Source organism: Rhinatrema bivittatum, chromosome 4 (assembly GCF_901001135.1).
Source record: "Rhinatrema bivittatum chromosome 4, aRhiBiv1.1, whole genome shotgun sequence".
Taxonomy (NCBI): domain Eukaryota; kingdom Metazoa; phylum Chordata; class Amphibia; order Gymnophiona; family Rhinatrematidae; genus Rhinatrema; species Rhinatrema bivittatum.
This window is the reverse complement of record NC_042618.1, coordinates 165,933,761-165,960,213: the sequence shown is the minus strand read 5'-3', so window position 1 is coordinate 165,960,213 and position 26,453 is coordinate 165,933,761. Positions and strand designations below refer to the sequence as shown.

Here is a 26,453-nt window from a genome sequence, read left to right as displayed (position 1 = left end):
CTAAATAGCCACTCATAGTGGACATGTAAGGCATGTTTATATGCTTTTTTCAGAAGACTGCCCAGTACTTAGTCCAGATAGTTCTCTAGTTTTCAATTGTCATCTTGCAACCTCACAACTACTGAAACTTGCATTTTCAGCTTGGTTTATCATTTGTACTTCTGTGCCTGTTGATTTCTTTAATATTCATGTATGGCTGATTAACCTGAAGAAAAAGGTTTTGACTTAGGTGAGGCAAGGTCTGTTAATATGTTGAGGTTTTTTGCTGATTAAATTGTATATTTTTCTTTTATCTTATTTAAGTACTCACTTTATTTTACCTTTTATTGTGCTCTTAGCCTTATTCATAATTTTGTAGTTTTTTACTTGATTTATTGTATTTTATGTTTTGATCTTAATTTGATGTTTTCTATTGTAATTTTTTATACTCTTTTTATTTTGGCTTTATGTAACCCATTGTGATAGAATACAGAACAACGGTATATAAAAGTTTCAAATGAATAAATAAAATATTTCTTCAAAAGAAAATTGGTTCTTACCTGATAACTTTCGTTCCTGTAGTACCACGGATCAGTCCAGACTCCTGGGTTTTGCCTCCCCTCCAGCAGATGGAGACAGAGAAAGTTCCGACAGACTCTGCCTTATATGCCAAGGTGCTACCCACAGTCTGTCAGTATTACTCTGTCTCCAGCAGATGGTGGAGGTGCAAAACTCACAGTCTGTACTGGTTACTTGGTAAAAAAAAGTAGCAATTTTGGTTTGCGAGCAGGACTTCGCTGGGTACAACAGCTGCCGGCCAATGAATCTCTGTCTGAGGAAGAAGCTCTTCAGGCAGGACGCCTCGAGGCGGTGGTGGCTTATAGTGCGGATGCGCTTTATGACCTTTTACAGATGTCCACTTGGTCTATGGTCTTCACTGTCTCAGCCTGTCGATTATTGTGGTTACGAAACTGGTCTGCGGATGTTTCTTCAAAATCCCAGTTGGGTTCTCTCCCTTTTAAGGGCAAGCTGCTGTTTGGCAAGGAGCTGGAGAACATGATTCAGTCCTTGGGCGAGAATAAGGTTCATCGGCTAACAGAAGACAGACCACGGTTGGGAGGATCTTTTTCTTCTAGGTCCCGCTTTCGTGGGGATCGAAGATCTGGAGTGCCCCTCATGCCCACTTCTTCCTTTCGGCAGAATGCTGGCAGGCAGCTGTCATGGTCTCAGCCCTTTCGGGGATGATGTTTCGGTAGACCCAGTAACTCCCAGTCTACCCCAGGCGGTAAATCTTCACAATGATGGGCGGCCGGTCCACTCCTCGGTTCCAGTGGTAGGGAGCAGACTGTCTATGTTTTACGAGGAATGGACCAAGATCACTTTGGACCAGTGGGTTCTATCTGTGATAAAACACGGCTACGCTTTAGATTTTGCATGCCGGCCACACCAACAGTTTCTGATCTCACCATGCAGGTATGTTGCAAAGTATCGGGCGGTAAGACAGACCTTGCAGCGCCTTCTCGATCTAGGTGCAATTGTTCCAGTTCCTCAGTCAGCGCAACGACGGGGGCGTTACTTCATTTACTTCATTGTGCCTAAAAAATGTTTCTTTCTCTCTATTAAAATTAAACATTTTTTTCATTTACATCCCTCTTCTCCTGACATGGTCCCCCCCTGGTCTTCCTGACCCTCTCATTTCTGTTTTTGAGAAACTGGTCCTGCATGATGTTTCTTCTTTCCCCTACTCTATGATGCCATTATAATAACTTATCTGCCTTGATTGGAAGGCTCTTAAATCTCTCTCCAGTTATTCTTCAGTGTCACAAAACCTGCTGATAAGGGTGGTGGTACTGTCATTTTAGATTACACTGACTACATTACAGAGGTTCACTGCAGGTTATCAGATACACTATTCTACAGACCTTTACCACACAATCCCACTGAGGGCTTGAAAACCATCATCACATTATGTGTTCAAGAAGACATTGATGGACATTTCTTAACCTTCCAGGGGGCATGCTTTCTTGTTGAACCACACCAGTTATTCCCACTTTTTACATTCTTCCAAAAATCCACAAGAGTCTAACTAACCCCCTTGGTTGTCAAATATTTTCTGGAACTTTTATCTATTTTTACTGATAAATTTCTTCAGCTATTTGTGAAAGTTTAACTCTCATACATAAGAGACTCTTCACATTTTATCACATGCTTACAATAGATTACACCCATTCATCATTCCTTTTTTCTCCCAGGACAAACAGGATGGTAGTCCTCACATGTGGGTGACATCACTGGATGGAGCCCTATTACGGAAAACTTTTCTATCAAAGTTTCTAGAACCTTTGACTGGCACACTGAGCATGCCCAGCATGCCATAATCCCTGTAGCCACAGGGGTTTCCCTTCAGTCTCTTTTTATCCGCTCTGCAGTTTGCCTTGTGGTTAGGAGCTCTGTGAGAGTTTCTCACAATTTTCCTCATGGAATACTTGAAGTTTACTTCTCCAAAATCTTCCATCACACAGGTCCTCCATCGTGATATCGATTTTTGTCACTCGGTGAGTGAATTCTCCCGTCTTCAGTGGATTCCTGCCTCCCCCTTTTTTCGGTGTCCGCAGGCCATTGATCGTTTTTGAGCCTCCCCTTTTTTCTATCATTGCAACAGGTTTTAGAAAATGCCCGGAGTGTCCCTGTACCATGTCGATTATCGACCCACATGATGTCTGTGTGTTGTGCCTTGGCTCATCAGACAGGATTTCTCACTGCCCAAGTTGTGCCCAGATGACCCCGAAGGGTAGGCGGGTTTGCCTCAACAAGATGGAGCATCAAAGAAACTTGTCATCAAACCTCGCCGGGAGCACCAGGGCAGCAGTGACCATCCATTACCGACTCCATCCAAGGCATTTGCATCGTCTTCCTCGGTGCCGGAGAAAGACCGGACCAAGCACCGAGGGAAGCACTGGCACTGACGCGAGTCTACTCCCGGTGCTGGCACTGACATTGCATAGGCCTCACAATGCAATGGATGGCCCGTGCCATTTTCTAAGATGGTGCCGGCCGTCCATTATTCCTACCATGTGACAGGGGCTGACCAATGGCACCGGTAGCCCTGTCACATGGTAAGGGAAAAGAGCCACCGGTGCCATTTTGATTTCTGGCAGGCTCGACAGCCTGAGAGTGGAAGATCGCTCCTGGGACCCCCGCTGGACCACCAGGGCTTTCAATAAGCCTTGGGGGGGGGGGGGTGTAATTAAGTAAATTTGAAGGGTTGGGTTTGGGATTTTTTAAAAATAAATGTGCCCCTCCTCCCACGCTAACCCAAAAAATGAAATTTCCCAAATTTCAGGAAAAATCTGTTTCAGGATTCGGGTCTCTCGAACCAGGACGAATTAGGCAATTTCGTTGAAATTGCCTAATTCATTCTAAATGAATTCACATCCGTATCCATGATTTGTAGCAATGGCCCTTCCTCTGCAGGAAGACCCACGAGAAGGGACCCTAGAAAACTATTTTATTGCCCACGCAGAGACTACCTACCTACATCTTGCGTGAGGCCAACCAAGCCGTCTCAGAGAGGACATTCTCGACAGCCCAAGCCATCCAGGTCTCAGCCACCACTGCAAACAGACCAAGCCTCTGGATTTTGAAATCTATCCAGAGAACAGCAGCCACTCCACAAATCCAAAACCAGATTTGCCAGTAGGAGGTTGAATTCACCATTTCATAACCAACTGGCTCAGCATTACCGCAGACCAATGGGTTATATTCATCATAACCCAGGGATACCATCTAAACTTCCTCATGGTACCCCCAGATTCACCACCCAATCCACTGTGGATGCAAAAAGATCACACAATCCTTCTAGAGTCAGATCTCTCCACCCTTCTGGGTGCGAGGGCTATGGAACTCGTTCCCCAGGCACAGCAGGGCAGAAGATTCTACTCCCACTACTTTCTCATAGGGATGTGAATCGTTTTAGGACGATTAAAATTATCGTCCGATAATTTTAATATCGTCTTAAACCGTTATGGAACACAATACAATACAGATTCTAACGATTTATCGTTATAAATCGTTAGAATCGTGAGCCGGCACACTAAAACCCCCTAAAACCCACCCCCGACCCTTTAAATTAAATCCCCCACCCTCCCGAACCCCCCCCAAATAACTTAAATAACCTGCGGGTCCAGCGGCGGTCCGGAATGGCAGCGGTCCGGAACGGGCTCCTGCTCCTGCATCTTGTCGTCTTCGGCCGGCGCCATTTTCCAAAATGGCGCCGAAAAATGGCGGCGGCCATAGACGAAAAAGATTGGACGGCAGGAGGTCCTTCCGGACCCCCGCTGGACTTTTGGCAAGTCTCGTGGGGGTCAGGAGGCCCCCCACAAGCTGGCCAAAAGTTCCTGGAGGTCCAGCGGGGGTCAGGGAGCGATTTCCCGCTGCGAATCGTTTTCGTACGGAAAATGGCGCCGGCAGGAGATCGACTGCAGGAGGTCGTTCAGCGAGGGTTCCGGCCATTTTTCGGCGCCATTTTGGAAAATGGCGCCGGCCGAAGACGACAAGATGCAGGAGCAGGAGCCCGTTCCGGACCGCTGCCGTTCCGGACCGCTGCTGGACCCGCAGGTTATTTAAGTTATTTGGGGGGGGGTTCGGGAGGGTGGGGGATTTAATTTAAAGGGTCGGGGGTGGGTTTTAGGGGGTTTTAATGTGCTGGTTTTTCGATTTTTCGATTTTTTAACGATTTTTCACGATTTTTCACGATATTTTACCCCCCCAAACGGCAACAATACGATTCCCTCCCCCTCCCAGCCGAAATCGATCGTTAAGACGATCGAGGACACGATTCACATCCCTACTTTCTCATTCCAAAGAAATCAGGTGGCCTGCGCCCCATTCTAGACCTCTGCAATCTCAACAAATTTCTACAAAAAGAAAAATTCAGGATGGTGTCCCTCGACACCATGCTTCCCCTTATGCAAAAAGGAGATTGGCTCTGTTCTCTGGATCTTCAGGATGCTTACGCTCACATTCCAATATTCCCACATCACCGCAAAAACCTGCGTTTCCTAGTAGGACAACAACATTATCAGTACCGGGTTCTGCCTTTTGGACTTGCCTCAGCACCCCGTGTATTTACAAAGTGACTAGCAGTGGCTGCGGCCCATCTATACAAGAAAAGCATACACGTCTTTCCTTACCTGATGACTGGCTGATCAAAAGCCATTCCAAACAAGGAGCTCTCGACGCTCTCAAGATCACTATCAATCTGCTACACTCATTTGGATTTCTCATCAATTACCAAAACTTCTACCTGAACCCATCTCACTTCCTTACTTTCATCGGAGCAGATTTGGACAACACAGTCGCAAAGGCATTCCTGCCCAACGACCGCGCAGTCCCACTCTCCAACTAGCTTCATGTCTGCTCACCGAAGAAACAGCCTGAGCTCATCAATACCTAACGTTGCTGGGAAACATGGCTTCCACGGTCCATGTCACTCCTATGGCTAGGCTAGCCATGAGAATCACTCAATGGACTTTGAAATCTCAGTGGCTTCAAGCCACTCAACTGCTTTCATCCCAGATTCAAGTAATCCACCAATTACGATTACCACTTCTCTGGTGGACAAACAAAGCCAACTTGCTAACAGGTCTACCCTTCCAGCAACCAGTTCCGCAAGTGACTTTAACCACAGACGCAGCTAACTTGGGTTGGGGAGCTCATGTGAACAATAATCAAACCCAAGGTACTTGGACACAGCTGGAAGCAACATTCCAGATCAACTTCCTAGAGCTTTGGGCTATACATAAGAACATAAGAACATAAAAAATTGCCATGCTGGGTCAGACCAAGGGTCCATCAAGCCCAGCATCCTGTTTCCAACAGAGGCCAAACCAGGCCACAAGAACCTGGCAATTACCCAAACACTAAATAGATCCCATGCTACTGATGCAATTAATAGCAGTGGCTATTCCCTAAGTAAACTTGATTAATAGCCGTTAATGGACTTCTCCTCCAAGAACTTATCCAAACATTTTTTAAACCCAGCTACACTAACTGCACTAACCACATCCTCTGGCAACAAATTCCAGAGCTTTATTGTGCGTTGAGTGAAAAAGAATTTTCTCTGATTAGTCTTAAATGTGCTACTTGCTAACGTCATGGAATGCCCCCTAGTCCTTCTATTATTCAAAAGTGTAAATAACCGATTCACATCTACTCGTTCAAGACCTCTCATGATCTTAAAGACCTCTATCATATCCCCCCTCAGCCGTCACTTCTCCAAGCTGAACAGCCCTAACCTCTTCAGCCTTTCCTCATAGGGGAGTTGTTCCATCCCCTTTATCATTTTGGTTGCCCTTCTCTGTACCTTCTCCAATGCAACTATATCTTTTTTGAGATGCTCTCTATGCATTCAAGGACTGCATTTCACACAAGACTGTTCTCATACAAACAGACAACACAGTTTCAATGTGGTACTTAAACAAGCAGGGCAGCACAGGCTCTTATCTCCTCTGCCAAGAAGCCACGCAGATCTAGGCCTGGGCCCTTGCACACTCCATGCATCTCTGGTCCACTTATCTAGCAGGTATACAGAACGTAATAGCAGATCGTTTCAGTCAACAATTCCATCCCCACGAGTGGTGTCTGGATCCTATGGTAACGACCAGAATCTTCCAACTCTGGGGTCAATCAACAGTAGACCTCGTTACATCCAAACTGAATCACACTGTAGACAGATTCTGCACCCTGCACAGGCAACAAAACAAGTTAATCATGGTCGCCTTCACTTGCCCCTGGAACACAGGCCTACTATACATGTATCCCCCGATACCGCTGATAGCCAAAACTCTTGTGAAGTTACAACAGGACAAAGGGTCAATGATACTCATAGCCCCATATTGGCCTCAACAAGTATGGTTTCCCATGCTTCTCGACCTTTCTGTCAAAGTTTCTAGAAACATTTGACTGGCCCTGTGAGGCCACTGAGTATGCCCAGCATGCCATGATATTCTCTGCCACAGGGGTCTCTCTTCAGTCTTCGTTTTTCCGCGCTGCTGTAGGCATCGCGGAGCAGGAGCCTTTGTGAGTTTCCTCAGTTTTTTGTCTGACTAAAAATCAGATTTCACATTCATTCTCTCCCACATCGGGATCTCTCAGGTTTACACTGGCTGGTGAGTAAATCTTTGTCTCGTTTTTACTCTTTGAGAAAAAATTTATTTCCTCTCACGTTTCTTCTCATTTCATCGATGGCTGTCGATGTTAAAATGGCCACGGGATTTAAAAAATGTCCCATCTGTAATCGGACAATGACCATTTCAGACCCACACCTTGAGTGTGTGCTTTGTTTAGGGGAAAAACACGATGTAACAACCTGTCCCAAATGTGCAGAAATGACCACGAAGGGAAGAAAGGCACGCCAAGAAAAGATGGAGCATTTATTCCATTTACAACTTCTGACATCTCCCTCCACATCGACTAAATCTTCTCTGGCCAGAGTTTCCAAACGCATAATTTTGAATCAACGTCATCCGGAGGGGTCGCGGACCATCCATTGCCAACGTCATCGATAGCATCGACGAAGTCAGCGACCAAACACCATTCGAAGCACCGCCATCGGTACCGACACCTATCGATACCAGAGGCGCTTCTCTCCCCGGAGGAATCGACCGCGAAATGGCCTAGAATCCAGGAAACACCGGTACCTCTGATGCCGAGGCCTTCATCCCATGGTGATGCACCATTTGTCAAACCTCCACAGGGCTCTGTGGAAGGAACATCGACACCTCCACCGCCACCGCGTACAGCTGCTCTGCCTGCACCAGCTGTTATGCAGGAATTGTCGGATTTCATTCGTTAAGCAGTGCTCCAGGCCTTAAAGGATCAACAGATGTCGATTCCGGTGCCTTCGCCGATGCCTACACCGATGCCGGTTTCCAAACCGATGCCAGTACCTGTACCGATGCTGGTGCCTGCACCAATGCCGACAACCCCGCCGATGCCGGTGCCTGCACCAATGCCGGCACCACAGCCTAAGTCAATTCTGAGGCGACCATCGATAGTGAAGCCGATTCCATCGCCGATGCCGATGTCACCTGGGGCTCCAGGAAATCCTGAATTTGCGCTGTACCAACTTCTCATGAAGAAGTTTGATGAAATTGTCGGTGCCATTCTATCCAAGCCACGAGAAGACATTCCTGGACGGATAACTATAGATGATCCGCAGCCAGGTCCTTCTGGACTTCCTCGTCCACCAAGATCTTCTCCAATTTCTCCACATCAAGATGATCCATATGATACATGGGATGACAGGCATACAGACACTTCCTCTGAAGAATTTATGTCAGATCCTTCCCCTCCAGATCAAAGGAAGAAATCTCCACCGGAGGATTTATCCTTCACAAACTTTATCCAGGATATGGCGGACACCATACCCTTCACCCTGGTAACTGAGGAGGATGCTAGACAGCAAACACTGGAGGTCCTCCAATTTGTGGATCCTCCAAAACAAATATTAGCCATACTTGTCCATGAAGTCCTCCTAGACTTACAACATAGACTCTGGGAGCACCCATGTTCAGTACCTGCTCTCAATAAAAGAGCGGACACTACTTATTCTTGCAGTCTGTCCCAGGCTACCAAAAACCACAACTTCCACACCAATCAGTGGTTGTATAATCCGCACAAAAGAAATCAAAAAGGATAAGGCCACATTCCTCCACTCCTCCAGGCAAGGATCATAGATTCTTGGATTCCCTGGGTAGGAAAATTTATCAAGGAGCCATGTTAAATACAAGAATTTCATCATATCAGTTATACATGACTCAATATCAGAGGAATCTGTGGAAACAAATGCAAGAATTTTCAACTTCATTACCACAGCAATATCAAGAAGCAGCTCAAACAATCATTCACAAAGGACTTGAAGCTGGCAAGCACGAAGTCCGAGCCGCTTATGATGGTTTTGAAACAGCCTCCAGGGTAGCAGCCTCTGGTACAAGTGCAAGACATTGGGCATGGCTTAAAGCTTCAGATCTCAGGCCTGAAGTCCAGGAAAAGTTAGTTGATCTACCATGTATTGGAAACAACCTTTTTGGTTCTAAAGTGCAAGATGCTGTAGCACAATTAAAGGAACACACAGAAACCCTGCGCCAACTATCGTTAGTTCCATAGGATTCTGCTACCGAGTCATCTCGCCGGCCTCCAAGAAAAGAATCTAGATGACCCTTCTATCGACAGAGGCGTTATTACCCTCCAGCATCAAGGGGCAGATCTTCTAGGCTGCAGCAAAGAGCTCAGCCCAGACAACCTAGGGCGGCTAGGCCTCAACCTGTGCCGCAGATGGGACCGGCTGCAGGCTTTTGAGGCCTTTCCCAGAGACCAAAGCTATCTCTTCAATCCTCATCCAGATCTTCCGGTAGGAGGCCGAGTATCCTCCTTCTACAACCATTGGTTACAAATAACAATAGACCAATGAATACTTGCAATAATATCTCGAGGTTACCAACTCAATTTTCTCTCAACTACTCCGAGACCTCTTCCTCTAAGCGGAAATCACATAATCCAATTGCAAGTAGAATTATCCACCCTTCTGAGAGCCAGAGCTGTAGAGCTGGTGCCCCGGACTCAGCAGGGCAGAGGATTCTATTCCCGTTATTTCCTCATTCCAAAGAAAACCGGAGGCCTATGTCCCATCCTAGACCTCAGAAATCTCAACAAATTTCTGAAGAAAGAAAAGTTCAGGATGGCCTCTCTAGGCACCATGCTTCCACTTCTTCAAATAGGAGACTGGCTTTGTTCTCTGGATCTTCAAGATGCTTATGCTCACATACCAATATTCCCTCCTCATCGCAAGTATCTGCGCTTCATGGTGGGTCATCAACATTTCCAGTACAAAGTACTACCATTCGGACTTGCCTCTACTCCCAGAGTATTCACCAAATGTCTGGCAGTAATAGCAGCACACTTGCACAAGGAAAGTGTCCATGTCTTTCCCTATTTAGACGACTGGCTCATCAGAAGTCAATCTCAACAGGGAGCTCTGGCTTCTCTCAGACGAACAATTACTCTACTTCACTCCAAGGGCTTTCTCATCAATTATCAAAAGTCCCACCTCATTCCGTCTCACCTGCTTCAATTCATAGGAGCAGAATTGAACAACATACTTTCAAAAGCTTTCCTACCCGGGGATCGGGCAGACACACTTTCCCTACTGGCAAACTCGCTTCACTCAAAGAAACAAGCTACAGCTCATCAGTTTCTAACCTTACTAGGCCACATGGCTTCCACAGTTCATGTCACTCCTATGGCAAGGCTAGACATGAGGGTAACTCAATGGACTTTAAGATCACAATGGATCCAAGCCATTCAACCACTGTCCTCTCCAATTCAAGTAACCCTCCAGCTACGTTTATCTCTCCTTTGGTGGGCGAAGAAGGAGAACTTGCACAAGGGCCTACCCTTCCAACAACCAGTCCACAGATAACTTTAACTACAGATGCATCCACCTTGGGTTGGGGAGCTCACATAGACAATCTCCAAACCCAGGGTACTTGGAGAAAACTCAAAGCAACATTTCAAATCAATTTCCTGGAACTTCGAGCTATACGTTATGCGCTGCATGCGTTCAAGGACTGCCTTTCACACAATACTGTTCTGATCCAAACGGACAAACCAGTAGCCATGTGGTACATCAACAAACAGGGAGGTACGGGCTCGTATCTCCTTTGTCAAGAAGTTGCACAGATTTGGGGCTGGGCCCTTTCACACTCAATGTTTCTCCGGGCATTCACAACGTAGTGGCAGATTGACTCAGTCGTCAGTTCCAACCACATGAATGGTCCCTGGATTCCTTAGTAGCGACCAGGATATTTCAATGTTTGGAACAACCAACAATAGACCTCTTTGCATCACGCCTGAATCACAAAGTGGACAAATTCTTCGCTCTGCACAGACAGAATCACCAACCAGCCAAGGACGCCTTTCCTCGCCCTTGGAACTCAGGCCTTCTATACGCGTATCCTCCAATACCACTCATAACCAAAACTCTAGTAAAGCTACAACAGGACAAGGGGTCCATGATTCTCATAGCCCCGTATTGGCCTCAACAAGTATGGTTCCCATACTTCTAGACCTCTCGATCAGAGAGCCAACTCGCCTGGGCGTAGCTCCCACTCTCATAACTCAGGATCAGGGTCGGTTGCGCCATGCCAACCTTCAATCCCTATCCCTGACGGCATGGATGTTGAAAGCTTGATCTTACAACCACTCAATCTTTCAACCAATGTATCTCAATTGCTTATAGCTTCACGTAAACCTTCCACAAGAAAGAACTATTCTTCGAAATGGAAAATATTTACTTTGTGGTGCAGGCAAAAGAGTATTGATCCTTTTTCCTGCCCCACAAATTCTCTACTAGACTACTTATGTCATCTTTCAGACTCTGGTCTCCAGACTTCATCTGTCAGAGTACACCTAAGTGCAATCTAAGCTAACCATAACAAGATGGGAGATGCACCAATATCCATACATCCTCTTGTCAGTAGATTTATGAGAGGTTTAATTCACCTTAAACCACCAATTCGGACACCAGTCCCAGAATGGGACCTGAATTTGGTATTAACAAGACTCATGCGCTCTCCTTTTGAACCCATGAATTCCTGTGATCTTAAGTTTCTCACATGGAAGACTATCTTCCTTATAGCCATTACATCGGCTAGAAGGGTTAGTGAGTTACAAGCACTTGTCACGTACTCATCCTATACAAAATTCCTACATGACAGAGTGGTTCTCCGTACACATCCAAAATTCCTCCCCAAGGTAGTTACGGAATTCCACTTGAACCAATCCACATTCTTTCCAAGGCCTCATTCTCACCAAGGAGAATGGGCTTTACATACCTTGGACTGTAAGCGTGCTCTAGCATTTTACTTAGACCGCACTGCAGTCCATAGGAAATCCACTCAGCTCTTTGTATCTTATGATCCAAACAAACCGGGAAAAGCAGTGGGTAAACATACTCTCTCCAATTGCTAGTAGATTGCATACAGTTTTGCTATGAAAAAGCAGGCCTTCCTCTCCAAGGGTGAGTAAAGGCACATTCAGTAATAGCAATATCAACCTCAGTAGCACACTACTGTTCAGTGCCAATTCTTGTCATATGTAAAGCAGCAACATGGAGTTCTCTTCACACCTTTGCAGCTCATTACTGTTTGGACAAAGAAGGATGACAAGATTCAGCCTATGGACAATCTGTCTTAAAGAATTTGTTTCCAGTTTAATCCCAACTCCTTCTACATCCAACCTGCTGTGATCTTCGGCTGCCTCATTTTCAACAACAGTACTTCACTGTTGCTTCACTACAAAATGACTCAGCCTCTAGCTTGCTAATCACCCATATGTGAGGACTAGCATCCTGCTTGTCCTGAGATGAAGCAAAATTGCTTACCTTGTAAGTTTCGTGAGGACTACAGCAGGATGTAGTCCTCACGAAACCCACCCCCACCCTGCGGAGTTGGGTCCGATTCATTTTATTATTTTATTTTTTGCTAAAGCTTATTGCTACATACGAGACTGAAGAGAGACCCCTGTGGCAGAGAATATCATGGCATGCTGGGCATGCTCAGTGGCCTCACAGGGCCAGTCAAAATTTTCTAGAAACTTTGACAGAAAGTTTTCCGCAATAGGGCTCCATCAATGATGTCACCCATATGTGATGACTAAATCACATATGTTTAATGTTTAATGTAACGACCTTATTGATTGTTAAATGTAACGCTACACGTTCTCCGTTCAATACTATGTTTATTGTTTAATGTAACGCCCCCCGGCGACAATTGTGTTAAATGGAAACCGACTTGATTTGATATATATATATTTCAAGAAAGTCGGTATATAAAAACCCTAAATAAATAAATAAATAAATAAATCCTGCTGTCCTGGGATAACACCTATTACAAGGTAAGCAATTTTGCTCTCTCATAACTCAGAACCAAGGCATGGTACACCATCCGAACCTTCAGATCCTATCCCTCACAGCCTGGATGTTGAAAGCATGAAACTGCAACCGCTCAACCTTTCAACTGTTGTCTCTCAAGTGTTTGTAGCCTCAAGAAAAGCCTTCCACATGAAAATCCTATCGTTCTAAGTGGAATAGATTTACCATATGGTGCATGCAAAAGGTCTTTACCCCTTTTTCCTGCCCCACACCATCTCTATTAGACTATCTCTGGCACCTTTCAGACTCTGTTCTCCAGACTTCTTCTGTGACGGTATACCTGCGTGCATCTCAGCTTACCACAAAGGAGTTGGAGATGCCCCAGTAACAGTGCAACCCCTTGTGAATAGGTTTATGAGGGGCCTACTACAACTTAAGCCCCCTTTACGGCCACCAGTCACTGAATGGGATCTAAACATAGTACTTACAAGACTCATGTGCTCCTCGTTTGAGCCTTTGCACTCCTGCGATTTTAAATTTCTTACATGGAAAGTTCTCTTCCTAGTAGCCATTACATCTACTCGAAGGGTTAGTGAGTTACAAGCACTTGTCACATACTCACCCCATACCAGGTTCCTACGTTCTCACCCTAAATTCCTTCCCAAGGTGGTTACTGATTTCCACTTGAATCAGTCTATAGTCTTGCCCACCTTTTTCCCAAGACTTTGTTTCTTTTGACAAAAACAGACTAGGAGTTGCAGTGGGCAAACAAACTCTCTCCAACTGGCTAGCAGACTGTATCAAATTCTGCTATGAAAAAGCAGGCCTTCCTCTCCAGGGATGAGTGAAGGTGCACTCAGTGAGAGCTATGGCAACCTCAGTAGCACACAATCGTTCAGTACTGATTGCTGAGATCTGCAAAGCTGCAACATGGAGCACTCCACACATTTGCAGTACATTACAGCCTGAACAAGGAAAGACATCAAGACTCTGCCTTTGGCCAATCTGTCTTGAAGAACTTATTTCCAGTATAATCTCAACTCCTTCCACATCCAATCTGCTGTGATATTCAGGCTGCTTCATTTTTCCCAACAGTACGCCAGTTGTTGTGCCTGTGCACAAGTTGTACGCTATTAGTCAAATCAAATATGAGTCAGCCTGTAGCTTGCTAATCACCCACATGTGAGGACTACCATCCTGCTTGTCCTGGGAGAAAGCAGAGTTGCTTACCTGTAACAGGTGTTCTCTCAGGACAGCAGGATGTAGTCCTCATGAAACCCACCCGCCATCCTGAGGAGTTGGGTCCGAAAAGTTTTATTATTTAATTTTTCGTTCGCACCTTTTGCTACAAACGAGACTGAAGGCAGACCCTGTAGCTACAGGGATTATGGCATGCTGGGCATGCTCAATGTGCCCGTCAAAAGTTCTAGAAACTTTGACAGAAAGGTTTTCTGTGATAGGGCTCCGTCCAGTGACGTCACCCACATGTGAGGACTACATCCTGCTGTCCTGAGAGAACATCTGTTACAGGTAAGCAACTCTGCTTTCTAGTTACTCCTGACATAGAAGCTTTATAAACAAACATACCACAGACACAAGCTCTCTGCATTATCGAAACTCATTTAAATTTACATCCCCACCCTACCCATTTCCCCACTGACTTCATCTTATCCGCTTTGTAAGAGACTGCTTTATTTTCCAAGATATCTATTAACAACAAATCGATGGCATCACCATGGATGCCACCATGGCACCTGACATAGCTTCTTTATATGTCTCCTATTTATCCCTCTGACTTTTCTAGACTTTTCATACCCTTTTGGTTGTGTTTTATTGATGACATTTTCCTCATATGGCATGGTACCATAATCTAATTTTACATTTTCCTTGACTGGCTCACCCACTGTGATAGTAATTTACATTTCATCCATTCTATCTCTTGCCATCAGTTAACTCTTTTAGACATTTTTTTCTCATTCCATAAAGGACAAGCAGTCACTTCTATGTACTGCAAACCATCTGATCACAATACACTTTTAAGCTGCACAAGTGATCACCCACACCACTTAAGACAATATCCCTACCGGCTAGTTTCTCAGACTTCGATATATGTGTTCCTCAACCTCTGATTTTGTCACACAAGCTGAAACATTTTCCTGTTTCCTTTCTAGGGGTTACTCCCACGGTCTTCTGAAAAAAGTGTGTAAATGTGCCTTACATGTACACCGTGAGTGGCTCTTTTTGCCCCCCAGCACTGATTTAGATGACCGTATGATGAGTGTCCTCTCCTTCTCTGGCCGCATAAAAGAAGTCTGCTCAATTGTCAACAAACACTGGCAAATGCTTGCGCCTATTTCTATTCTTTCTACACTGACCCAGATTTGCCTTTAAAAGAGGAAAAAATTTGTGGGTATCCTGGTCACCTCTTTTTTGAAACCTCGACCATTACCCATGTGTGCGCGGACTGCGCGTCCATGTATGCGCCGGGAAAAGAGCGCACATGGACATGCGCACACTCCTTTTAAAATCGACCCTAAAGTGCATTACAAGTACTAATCTCATATTCTCTTTCACAACAATTTTGAAAACTCATTCTACATTTCTCCCAAAAGTGGTTTCTCAATTTTATTTAAATCAGTCAATTGTATTGCCAATATTCTTTCCAAGACTGCACACCCATAAAGATGAGCAGGCTCTTGATATATTGGACTGCAGAAGAGTATTACTTTTCTATTTGCAAAGGACATAGTCACACAGAAAACCCTCACTACTATTCATTTCTTTTAATCCAATAAAATGGATTTTTCAATTACAAAGAGAACTTTTTTACTTGGATCTCTACATCATTTAGTTCTTCAATCAGGCAGGACTGGATCTTCAAGGTTATGGCTACAGTAATTTATTTAAGAACATAAGAACATAAGAAAATGCCATACTGGGTCAGACCAAGGGTCCATCAAGCCCAGCATCCTGTTTCCAACAGTAGCCAATCCAGGCCATAAGAACCTGGCAAGTACCCAAAAACTAAGTCTATTCCATGTTACCATTGCTAATGGCAGTGGCTATTCTCTAAGTGAACTTAATAGCAGGTAATGGACTTCTCCTCCAAGAACTTATCCAATCCTTTTTTAAACACAGTTATACTAATTGCACTAACCACATCCTCTGGCAACAAATTCCAGAGTTTAATTGTGCGTTGAGTAAAAAGAACTTTCTCCGATTAGTTTTAAATGTGCCCCATGCTAACTTCATGGAGTGCCCCCTAGTCTTTCTACTATTCGAAAGAGTAAATAACCGATTCACATCTACCGTTCTAGACCTCTCATGATTTTTAAACACCTCTATCATATCCACCCTCAGTCGTCTCTTCTCCAAGCTGAAAGTCCTAACCTCTTTAGTCTTTCCTCATAGGGGAGTGTTCCATTCCCATTATCATTTTGGTAGCCCTTCTCTGTACCTTCTCCATCGCAAATTATATCTTTTTTGAGATGCGGCGACCAGAATGTACACAGTATTCAAGGTGCGGTCTCACCATGGAGCGATACAGAGGCATTATGACATTTTCCGTTTTATTCACCATTCCCTTTCTAATAATTCCCAACATTCTGTTTGTTTTTTTGACTGCCGAGGCACACTGAACCGACGATTTCAATGTGTTATCCACTATGACACCTAGATCTCTTTCTTGGGTTGTAGCACCTAATATGGAACCCAACATTGTGCATTTGCACTCTGCTTCCATAGAAGATATCTACAAAGCTGCCACATAGTCTTCTATCCATACCTTTGCTGCTCATTTCTGCCTACAGAATACTTTGAGTCAAAGACAACAGCTTTAGACAGACAGTTCTTCTGTTATGGTTTTAGGTGTTGAAGTGGATTCTTGGGTACTGTGGTGATGGCCACTCCCATGGGGAGGAGCCCCATGGGAACCACAGCACTGGGCTAGACTCTTAGACACGAGATACAGAAGTTATGAATTTATTATACAGCTTGATGACACTGCCCAGGTGGACAGTAGTGAAGATGACTCAGTAGAACAGTCCAGGGGTCCTCGGCAAAGGAGCCCAGCCCCACATTAGGTTGCTGCAGAGCAGTGCTGGGTAGTGAAGGCAGGACCCGGATGTAGACTCCCAAGTGTAGAAGCTGGAGATAAGACAGACTGAGAATGTTAGTACTCACTGAGTGTTGGCTGTATTGATGAAGTTCCTGGCAAGCAGAAATGCAGGCACCACAGCAGGGATTACAGGCCCTTGAGCGAGTACCCAATTTCCCAGATAGGTAACTGCAAAAGAGAAAGAGGGCCCCTGAGGAGCGGGTACCCAGGTTAGTGATGAATACCCCAAAGGGCAGAGAGAGAGCTTCCTGCGGCAGCAGGGAAGTGGCAGAGTACCTTAGACCGGAGGCAATCCAATCCTTGCTAACTCGGTTTGTTAGCAAATGAAGGGCAGGCTAAATACCAGGATGTGCTGTCGTCACTCGGAGGGGACACCCCCGAAGTTCCTGCCATGACATGAATAAAGACGTGGGTGGCGTGCGCACCCTAGGAGGCCCTTAGGAAAAACATGGCAAACGCCGTCACCATTGCCAATCCGGGGATGCCAGTGAGAGCGGCATGAGGATGCAGTGGCAGCCAGTCTCCCAAGGCTTGAGGAGAGAGAAGGAAGAAAGGTGAGGCACAGAGGTCGAAGCCGTCTGAGATCGACGGACGCAACAGTACCCCCCTTTAAAGGGCCCCCTCTAGACCCACTACCTGGTCTTGGTGTTTGAGGATGCGATCGATGAAATTGATGAAGCATCTCTTTGTCCATGATATTAGCCAAGGTTCCCAAGAGTTTTCTTCAGGTCCGTATCCCTCCCATGACAGGAGGTATTCCCAAACTCTGCCTCTCTTTCTTACATCAAGGATGACATCAACCTTGTACTCGATGTCTTCTTCTGCATCAACAGGAGCTGGTTCAGGTGTCTTGGTGGAAAACTCGCTCAAGACTAGTGGTTTCAGCAGCGATACATGGAACACATTATGAATCTTCATAGCTGGAGGAAGTTTCAGACTGTAGGTGAGTGAGCCCAAGTGTCGGAGATTGGGAAAAGGTCCGACGAAGCATGGAGCAAATCAAGCAGAAGGAAGCTTAAGTCTCAAGTGTTTGGTGGACAGCCAAACTTTATCACCAGGCTGAAATTCAGGAGCCTTATTTCGGTGAACGTCATAGCCTTTCTTTGCTCATTAACCTGCTTTTTGAAGTAACTCTTTGGTCTTTCTCCAAAGCTGCTGTATATCTTTGGCAGTAGATTGAGCTGCCGGGGATGACACTGTAAGTGGAAGTGGTAAAGGTGGTAAGGGTTGTCATCTGTAGACCACTTCAAATGGTGTAGATCCAGTAGATGATGCTGGATGAGAATTGATGGCAAATTCAGCCCAGGGCAACAGTTCAGCCCAGTCATTCTGTCTTGATCTGACATAGGCACGGAGGAACTGCTTGAGGGTTCTATTCATTCTCTCAGTTTGGCCGTTCGACTGAGGTTGGTATGCAGAGGTAAAGTCAAGTGTGATGTCGAATTTCTTACACAAGGTTTTCCAGAACTTCGTTGTGAATTGAGCTTCTCTGTCAGAAACAATGTGTTTAGGCATGCCGTGTAGGCAAAAGATGTGACTGATGAATAGTTTAGCAAGCTCCATGGCTGATGGCAAGCCAGGGAGAGCCACGAAGTGAGCCATCTTCGAGAAATGATCCACTGTAACCCAGATGGTATTGTTACCTCCAGAAAGTGGCAGTTCTACCACAAAGTCTGTTGCAAAGTGGGTCCATGGGTCATCTGGTGCTGGCAAGGGTTGAAGAAGGCCCCAAGGACGTCTGGGCAGAGGTTTCTGTCTGGCACAATTGGAACAGGAAGCTACATATGCCTGAGAATCTTCCTTCATGGTGGGCTACCAATAGTACTTCTGTAGCTTAGCCAAAGTTCTCCGTTGACCAGGGTGTCCAGCCAGTCTAGAATCATTAGCCCATGTTAGCAATTTCTTCCTTAAATTGCGGGGTACAATGGTCTTGCCCGAGGGTACTGGATGTATTCCTGAGAGGATCACTCTCTTTGGGTCAATGATTTGCTGGGGTTCATCAGGTATATCCTCTGAGAGAAAAGAGCGTGATTAAAGCGTCCGATCTAACATTTTTGTCACCAGAGCGATATTTCAGCAGAAAATCGAATTTGTTGAAGAACAGGGACCATCTTGCCTGTCTATAGTTGAGGTGTTGGGCGTGACGGAGGTACTCCAGATTTTTGTGATCAGTAAAAACAGTGATCTGATGTTGTGCACCTTCAAGCCAGGGGCGCCATTCTTCAAATGCCATTTTTATTGCCAGTAGTTCTTTATCCCCAATACCGTAGTTCCTCTCTGCTGGTGAGAATCATCTGGAGAAGAATGAACATGGGTGCAGAATGTTTGAATCACTTGTCTGGCTTAACACGGCTCCTACTCCTACGTCAGAGGCATCGACCTCCACAATGAAGGGTTGTGTAGGGTCCGGATGGAGAAGACATGGTTTGCTGAGAAGGCATCTTTTAATTTCTGGAATGCAGTCACAGCCTTAGTAGACCAATTGGCAATGTTGGCTCCTTTCTTTGTCATTGCAGTTAATGCCACAGTCAAAGAAGAGTAATTCTTGATGAAGGTCCTATAGTAATTGTGAATTCCAGAAATTGTCTTAGAGCCTTCAGGCCTTTGGGTTGTGGCCATTTTTGGATACTTTCAAGCTTCTGAGGATCCATTTGGAAACCTTGATTGGAGACAATGTACCCCAGGAAGGGCACCGACTCCTTATGAAACTCACATTTGGTCAGTTTGGCGTACAAGCGATTCTCGCGAAGTCTCTGCAGAACCCTTTTGACATCTTCTTGATGGGATTGCAGGTCCTGAGAAAATATCAAGATGTCGTCTAAGTAGACAACGACACACTGGTAGAGTAATCACGCAGATATAGTTCATCATGTTTTGGAAGACAGCCGGGGCGTTTGTATAAGCCGAAGAGCATCACCAGGTATTCAAAGTGCCCATCCCTGGTATTAAAAGCAGTCTTCCATTCATCACCAGAGCGGATGTGATCTAGATTTTAGGCTCCCTTGAGGTCAAGCTTGGAGAAGATCTTGGCTCTCTGTAACCTGTCGAAGAGCGCCGAGATGAGTGGTAAGGGATAGCGGTCCTTTAAGGTGATCTCATTCAGACCTCTATAGTCAATGCACGGATGTAATTTCCCACGAAGAAAACTCCTGACTTTAGAAGGTCTTATGAAGCCTTTTTGGAGATTCTCCTGGATGTACTCTGACATTGCTTTATTTTCCACTACGGAGAGAGGGTTGACCCTTCTTTTGGGTGGTTCCGCATTTCGCTTCAAGTTAATAGCGCAGTCGTAAGATCTGTGTTGAGGGGTAACACATCAGCAGCTTCTTTTGAAAACACATCTTGGTAAGATGCATATTGAGGCAACAACCCAGGCAACAACGGAGTAGTTGGCATGCAGGATATAGGAGAGACTTCCATCAAGCATTTGCCATGACAATCTGGACCCCATCGTGAAAGTTCCAAAGTGGCCCAGTTGAATTGTGGCATGTGTTTCTGCAGCCACGGTAATCCAAGTACTAAAGGGTGCATGGCCTTCTTTAGTATGAAGAAGGAAATAGTCTCTGTGTGAAGAGCACCAGTACGTATGCTCACTTTCTCGGTCTGCAGGGTAACTTCATTCGGTAAGGGCTCTCCATGAATAGAGGACAAAAGTAGTGGAGGTGTCATAGTTGTGGTAGGGATCCGCAAATGTTCCACTAGACGTTTTGAAATTAAATTTCCCCCTGCCCCAGAGTCTACTAAGGCAAGGATCTGGTATTCCAAAGGCCTGCAGATTAAAGATACAGGGAGAGAGAGTGGAGGAGAAGGCGCAGTTAGGTCTGCCAGTTTCCCAGACATATAGGGCATGTTTGTACAGCATGGCCAGCTTAACCACAATACATGCAGCGTCCCATCCTCTTCGTAATCGTCTCTCTTTAGAAGTCAAATGACTGTGGCCCAATTGCATTGGTTCTTCTTCGCCGGTAACAGGAACTGGGGGTGTAGACCTGGGCACAGGCTTGACATGGGTCTTCCCCTAGGGGCTGGTCTTCTGGAACTCTTGACCTCTTGGACCTTGTTGCGAATTCGGCGATCAATTTTAGCTGCCAAGTTCATCAGTTCAGCTAAAGTCTCAGGCATCTCACCAGTCACCAGTTCATCTTTCAAGCGGGAGTTCAGGCCTTCAAAGAATAAGGTCTTCAGACACCTTGGGTCCCAGTGTAATTCTGAAGCCAACATCTTGAATTCTATGGCAAAATCTGTTAAAGGGTTATTACCTTGTTTTAGATGAACCAAGGTTGATCCTGCCGTTGAGTAACGGGCAGGTTCATCAAAAACTGACTTTAACAGTTGAAGAAACCCAGAAAGATCCTCCAGGATAGGGTCATTGCGCTCCCACAGCAGTGAGGCCCAAGCCAACGCTCTTCCATCCAGGTATGAGAGTATATAAGTGGTCTTGGCATACGCTGTGAAAAAATGATTAGTTTGCAGAGAGAAGTGCATGCAACATTGATTAATAAATCCTCTACATTTCCAAGCTTCACCTGCGAAGCGTGTCGGAGCTGATAGAGGCACTGTAGACTGACCGTCACGTCTGGCGGTGTGTAGATTCTTTACCTGCAGTACTTGGTGTATTCATCTGTGCGTGTAGCTGATTGAAGGCCACAGTCAAGTTATCCAATGAATTCTGTTGTTCAGAGATTCCTGGGCCAGGCCCGGAATGGCCTGTAAGGCGGTGAGCTGAGCCAAACACATGGAGTTAGCAATCTGTTATGGTTTTAGATGTTGACATGGATTCTTGGGTACTGTGGTGATGGCCACTCCCACGGGGAGGAGCCCCGTGGGGAACCGCAGCAATGGGCTAGACTCTTAGACATGAGATACAGAAGATCTGAATTTATTATAAAGTTTGATGACACCGCCCAGGTGGACAGTAGTGAAGATGACTCAGTAGAACAGTCCAGGGGTCCTTGGCAGAGGAGCCCAGCCCTACACTAGGTCGCTGCCGAGCAGTGCTGGGTGGCAAAGGCAGGACCCGGATGTAGATTCCAAGTGTAGAAGCTGGAGATGAGACAGACTGAGAATGTTAGTACTCACTGAGCGTTGGCTGTATTGATGAAGTTCCTGGCAGGCAGAGATGCAGGCACCACAGCAGGGATTACAGGTCCTCGAGGAGCGAGTATCCGATTTCCCAGATAGGTAACTGCAAAAGAGAAAGAGGGCCCCCGAGGAGCGGGTACTCAGGTTAGCAATGAATACCCCGAAGGGCAGAGAGAGAGAGCTTCCTGCGGCAGCAGGGAAGCGGCAGAGTAGCTTAGACCGGAGGCAATCCAATCCTTGCTAACTCGGTTTGTTAGCAAATGAAGGGCAGGCTAAATACCAGGATGTGCTGATGTCACTCGGAGGGGATGCCCCCGAGGTTCTTGCCACGACGTGAATAAAGACGTGGGTGGTGTGCACGCGCGCACCCTAGGAGGACCTTAAGAAAAACATGGCGAACACCGTCGCCGTTGCCGATCCGGGGACGCTGGTGAGAACGGCATGAGGATGCGGTGGCAGCCAGTCTCCCAAGGCTTGAGGAGAGAGAAGGAAGAAAGGTGAGTCACAGAGGTCGAAGCCGTCTGAGACCGGATGCAACATCTTCAAAGCTCATTTAATTAATTCCTTTAACTCTACCCTTCATCCTTGAGTAGTATAGACGGGTTGCAAAGATCTACTACGGGCATGCAAACACAACAACCTAATCATATGCAATCACAGCTAGGGAGTCTTCATTTGTGCAGTTGAGTTTATCTTGCTTGCCCATGAAGAAAGCTACATTGCTTACCTGTAGCAGGTGTTTTTTGCAGCCAGCAAGATAAATCAGCCCTCCCTCCCCTCCTTTAGAGCAGAAAAAGACCATACATCCTATCTACTGTATCCATCCACACCATCTGCTCAGCTTTATAAATTTAGCATGTTATTATGGATGGCTATGCGGGATAGGCTTTCTAAGCTCTGAGAGAGCTTTTCTGTCTTGGCACCATCGGATGATATCACCTTACTGGTGCAACTGATTTTATCCTGTTATCTACAGAGAACATTAGTTACAGGTAAGCAACTTAGCTTTCTCTGCAGTTTCTTTTTCCCTTGCAGATATGCAAGTAGGTTTTAAAATGTTATGTATGTGCGCTGTTTCTTTTGCATGACCTAAACATGCCTTCTGGCAACCTGGGTAAACTTTGGTGTGTTGTAGAAATACAGGCATAATTTTATGCATTTTGGGTCTGGGTTTTACACTTGTAAATGTACTTTACCTGTGTATGTCATTGAATTGTCAGTAGGCTTTACCTGCATTAAGTGCACTTAATGCAGGTAAATGGTTTTTGAAAATTGTTATGAGAATATGTTACATTTACATACATAACTCCTTTGAAAATTCACTTGATTAAGCATAGACAGTTTTAAAACAGATCATTTTTGCAGGTAAAATAGTGTTTTACCCACAGATATAGCTTTGATTATTGCCTCTTGTGTGGGCAATTTTCAAAAAGCCTATGTAAATGCCTATGTAGTTTGTTTTTACAAACTACATAGGCATTTACATAGGCTAGTTTTTACAAACTACATAGGCACTTCCTGCAAGTAAACTTTAGGAGATTTCAAAGAGAAGCTACTCAGATTTCTCTTTAAGAATTGGCAATACACAGTATGCAGATTGAAAGTATCCACGTACTTTGCACCTGTTATATGTGTAGGCGATGAAGTGTTGGGGTGCAAAATAGCTTGATGCAATTTGAAAATGAAATGTACTTGCACTCTTTTACGCCTCCAAATAGCACACATTCACAGGAGTGCTACTTTTAATGTAGCTAAAAGTACATATACCTTAGGACCTGTGCCTACTTTTAGCCACATTTCAGGGTGACAATTATCAGTCAGGTCATTTTACTCAGGTAAATAACTTTTTTAATTGCCCTCTAAGAATTTTTTTTTACTTTTCCTCTACTGTCTGGGGACCTAAATAAATAGGAGCAGAAAATTTGCCATCTGAGTTGCTAGAAAATTATGTAAAACTGTCTTTGTATTTTTTTAGCTGTTATCCATGTTTGGTTCTCTTCTTGAACGTCCAGTAATAGCATCTGAAGCATCTTCGAAATATTCAGTCCTGCTAGAAAGGTTTAATCAAGAAATAGATTCTGTAAAGATTATGTACGATGCCCAGATATTGGCAACAGCAGATGGAAGTATTCCTCCAATTTGTAAAAACATGTCTCCTGTAGCTGGGCAACTAAAGTGGGCATTAGAACTGCAGGAAAGATTACAAGCTTCCAATATCCGCAACATCGATCATCCGTAAGTAATGAAACATCTTTACCAGGCATAACCTCTGTTTTACAGTGAACCATTTTATCAGTAAGTCATGTCTTAGAGTCAAAACTGAATTTGTTGTAATGGTAACTAAATTTCAGACTTCATTTATTTCATGTTTCAAACAGTATGCTCAAAGCAGATGAACAAAGTAAACATCTAATAACAATCAGGTACAATAATAAGACCACAAAACACAATACACACAAACTTAAATGCAAATAAAATAAAACTTCCTTGTACATCCTGCTACACCAATCCAGAATGACTGGGTTACATTTTCCTTTCAGCAGATGGAGGCAGAGCACATGACTTTTTCTGTCACACCATCAATGCAGTCCCGCCTGGGATGGGGTGAGCAGCACTTCGGGGCCATCGCAGCAGACTAGCACGAGTGGCGCAGATGGGTGAAGTTTCACAGTGTCGCTCACCCAGTGGTCACCCAGCAGCAGCCATCCAAACGTCTTGCAAAGATGTGCATCCCTCGGTTGGTGTCACGACTGCAACAGCGGCACAGGGACCTCAGTCATCTGAGCAAGGTGGGCAAGATCATACCACTGCCGCTGTGTGTAGTTTTTGGACTGGGCCAACATACAGAGGAGCATTTCCCACCAGTTTTGGAGGACTTGTTTGCCCACCAGGCTTAATGTGGCCCAGGCACCAACAGATGCAGCCTTGGACCCCAGGGGCCGGCACTCAACTGAACAGTAGACAGATGGCTGCCGTGATTCCAGAAGCACAATGGCCACCCAGGCTACCCAGGGGCAAATTCCTATATGCCACTGTTCTGGCCATCATACCCCAATGCAGTTCCATCAGTGGGATCGACTGAACAGGTTACTGCGGCCCCAGCGTATGGCGAGGGATGAGAGGCAGCACAGCCAGTGCAGGGCAACAAGACACCAAGGATATTGGAGGCGCAGCAGCAAGTGGACAGACTCAGAGGAGGATCCAGTTCGACCGATGGGCACCATGGAGTGGAGTGACTGGAGGAAGGGGAGCGCGAGTCCTCTCTGGCAGTAACTGTGTCTGATCTTCCGTGTGGAGCATCTCCAGTGGCTGGGACAGGTACAAACTACCCCAGAGATGGTTCCAGCAGTTCTGTGCCGGCGGCTAGCAATTTCCTAGGGGGTGATGTCGGCGAGGGAAAGAGAGGACCAAAAGGTGACACCAAACCAGCGATAGTAGTTAAAAGCAAGAAGAGGAAGTGCAGCAAAAAGCGGGCAGCATGGAACAAATCTAGCTCTAGTGATCCTTTGTGGGCCATACTCAGCCAGGAGACAGACTGTTCCAGTGTCCAGCTAAGGAATAACTGTTTATTAATTTATAATTATTTTAGTGGGCTTCTGTGAATAATATATTGCTGCCTGTGCTTTCATTATAATCCCTCTCTCTTTCTAGATATTTAGAGATTCAAGAACCCCCCCCCCCCAAAAGAAAGAACCTCTAGATCTAATCAGATACCGCTTCACGAATATCTCTCTTTATTTGGATTTAGCTTCACTAATAATCTCTGTTTAGATATTAATATTGGGGCATAAATTTGCTGAGGGTTCATTTAAAGCAAAAGACAAAAAATTCCAGAAAGAGTCCTATTGTAACTAACTTAGGGGCTGCTGACTCATAGAGCCACCCCGCAAATGTCACCCCCCAAATACAAATACAAATGCAATGAAAAAGGGCAAAGTAGATAAAAAAAAGTCAGCTAAATAAGTCACAAACAGGCTGATACAGTAAAAATCGTGGGAGAACGGGTGAACGCCCACTCTCCTGTGCGCATGATTCAGAAAAAAAAATTATTCAAATTAGGGTCCGCGGTAAAAAGAGGCGCTAGGGACACGCTAGTGTCCCTAGTGCCTCTTTTTGGATAGGAGCGGCGGCTGTCAGCGAGTTTGACACTGATGCTCAATTTTGCCGGCGTTGGTTCTCAAACCCACTAACAGCCACGGGTTCGGAAACTGGATACCGGCAAAATTGAGCGTCCGGTTTTCAAGCCGCGGGCCGATTTTAAATTTTTTTTAAATTTTTGATTATTTTTAACTTTTGGGACCTCCGACTTAATATCGCCATGATATTAAGTCGGAGGGTGCACAG

General features: G+C 45.3%; 1 protein-coding gene across 1 annotated transcript in view; it reads left to right on the top strand.

Annotated features, from left to right (window-relative positions):
• DNAH17 (dynein axonemal heavy chain 17) overlaps positions 1-26,453 on the top strand; it is a 1,486,981-nt gene that overhangs the window by 207,470 nt on the left and 1,253,058 nt on the right. Inside the window, exon 11 of the mRNA XM_029599137.1 lies at positions 24,085-24,344. Within this exon, the coding sequence (XP_029454997.1) occupies positions 24,085-24,344 (260 nt within the window). The remainder of the gene's footprint in view (positions 1-24,084; positions 24,345-26,453) is intronic.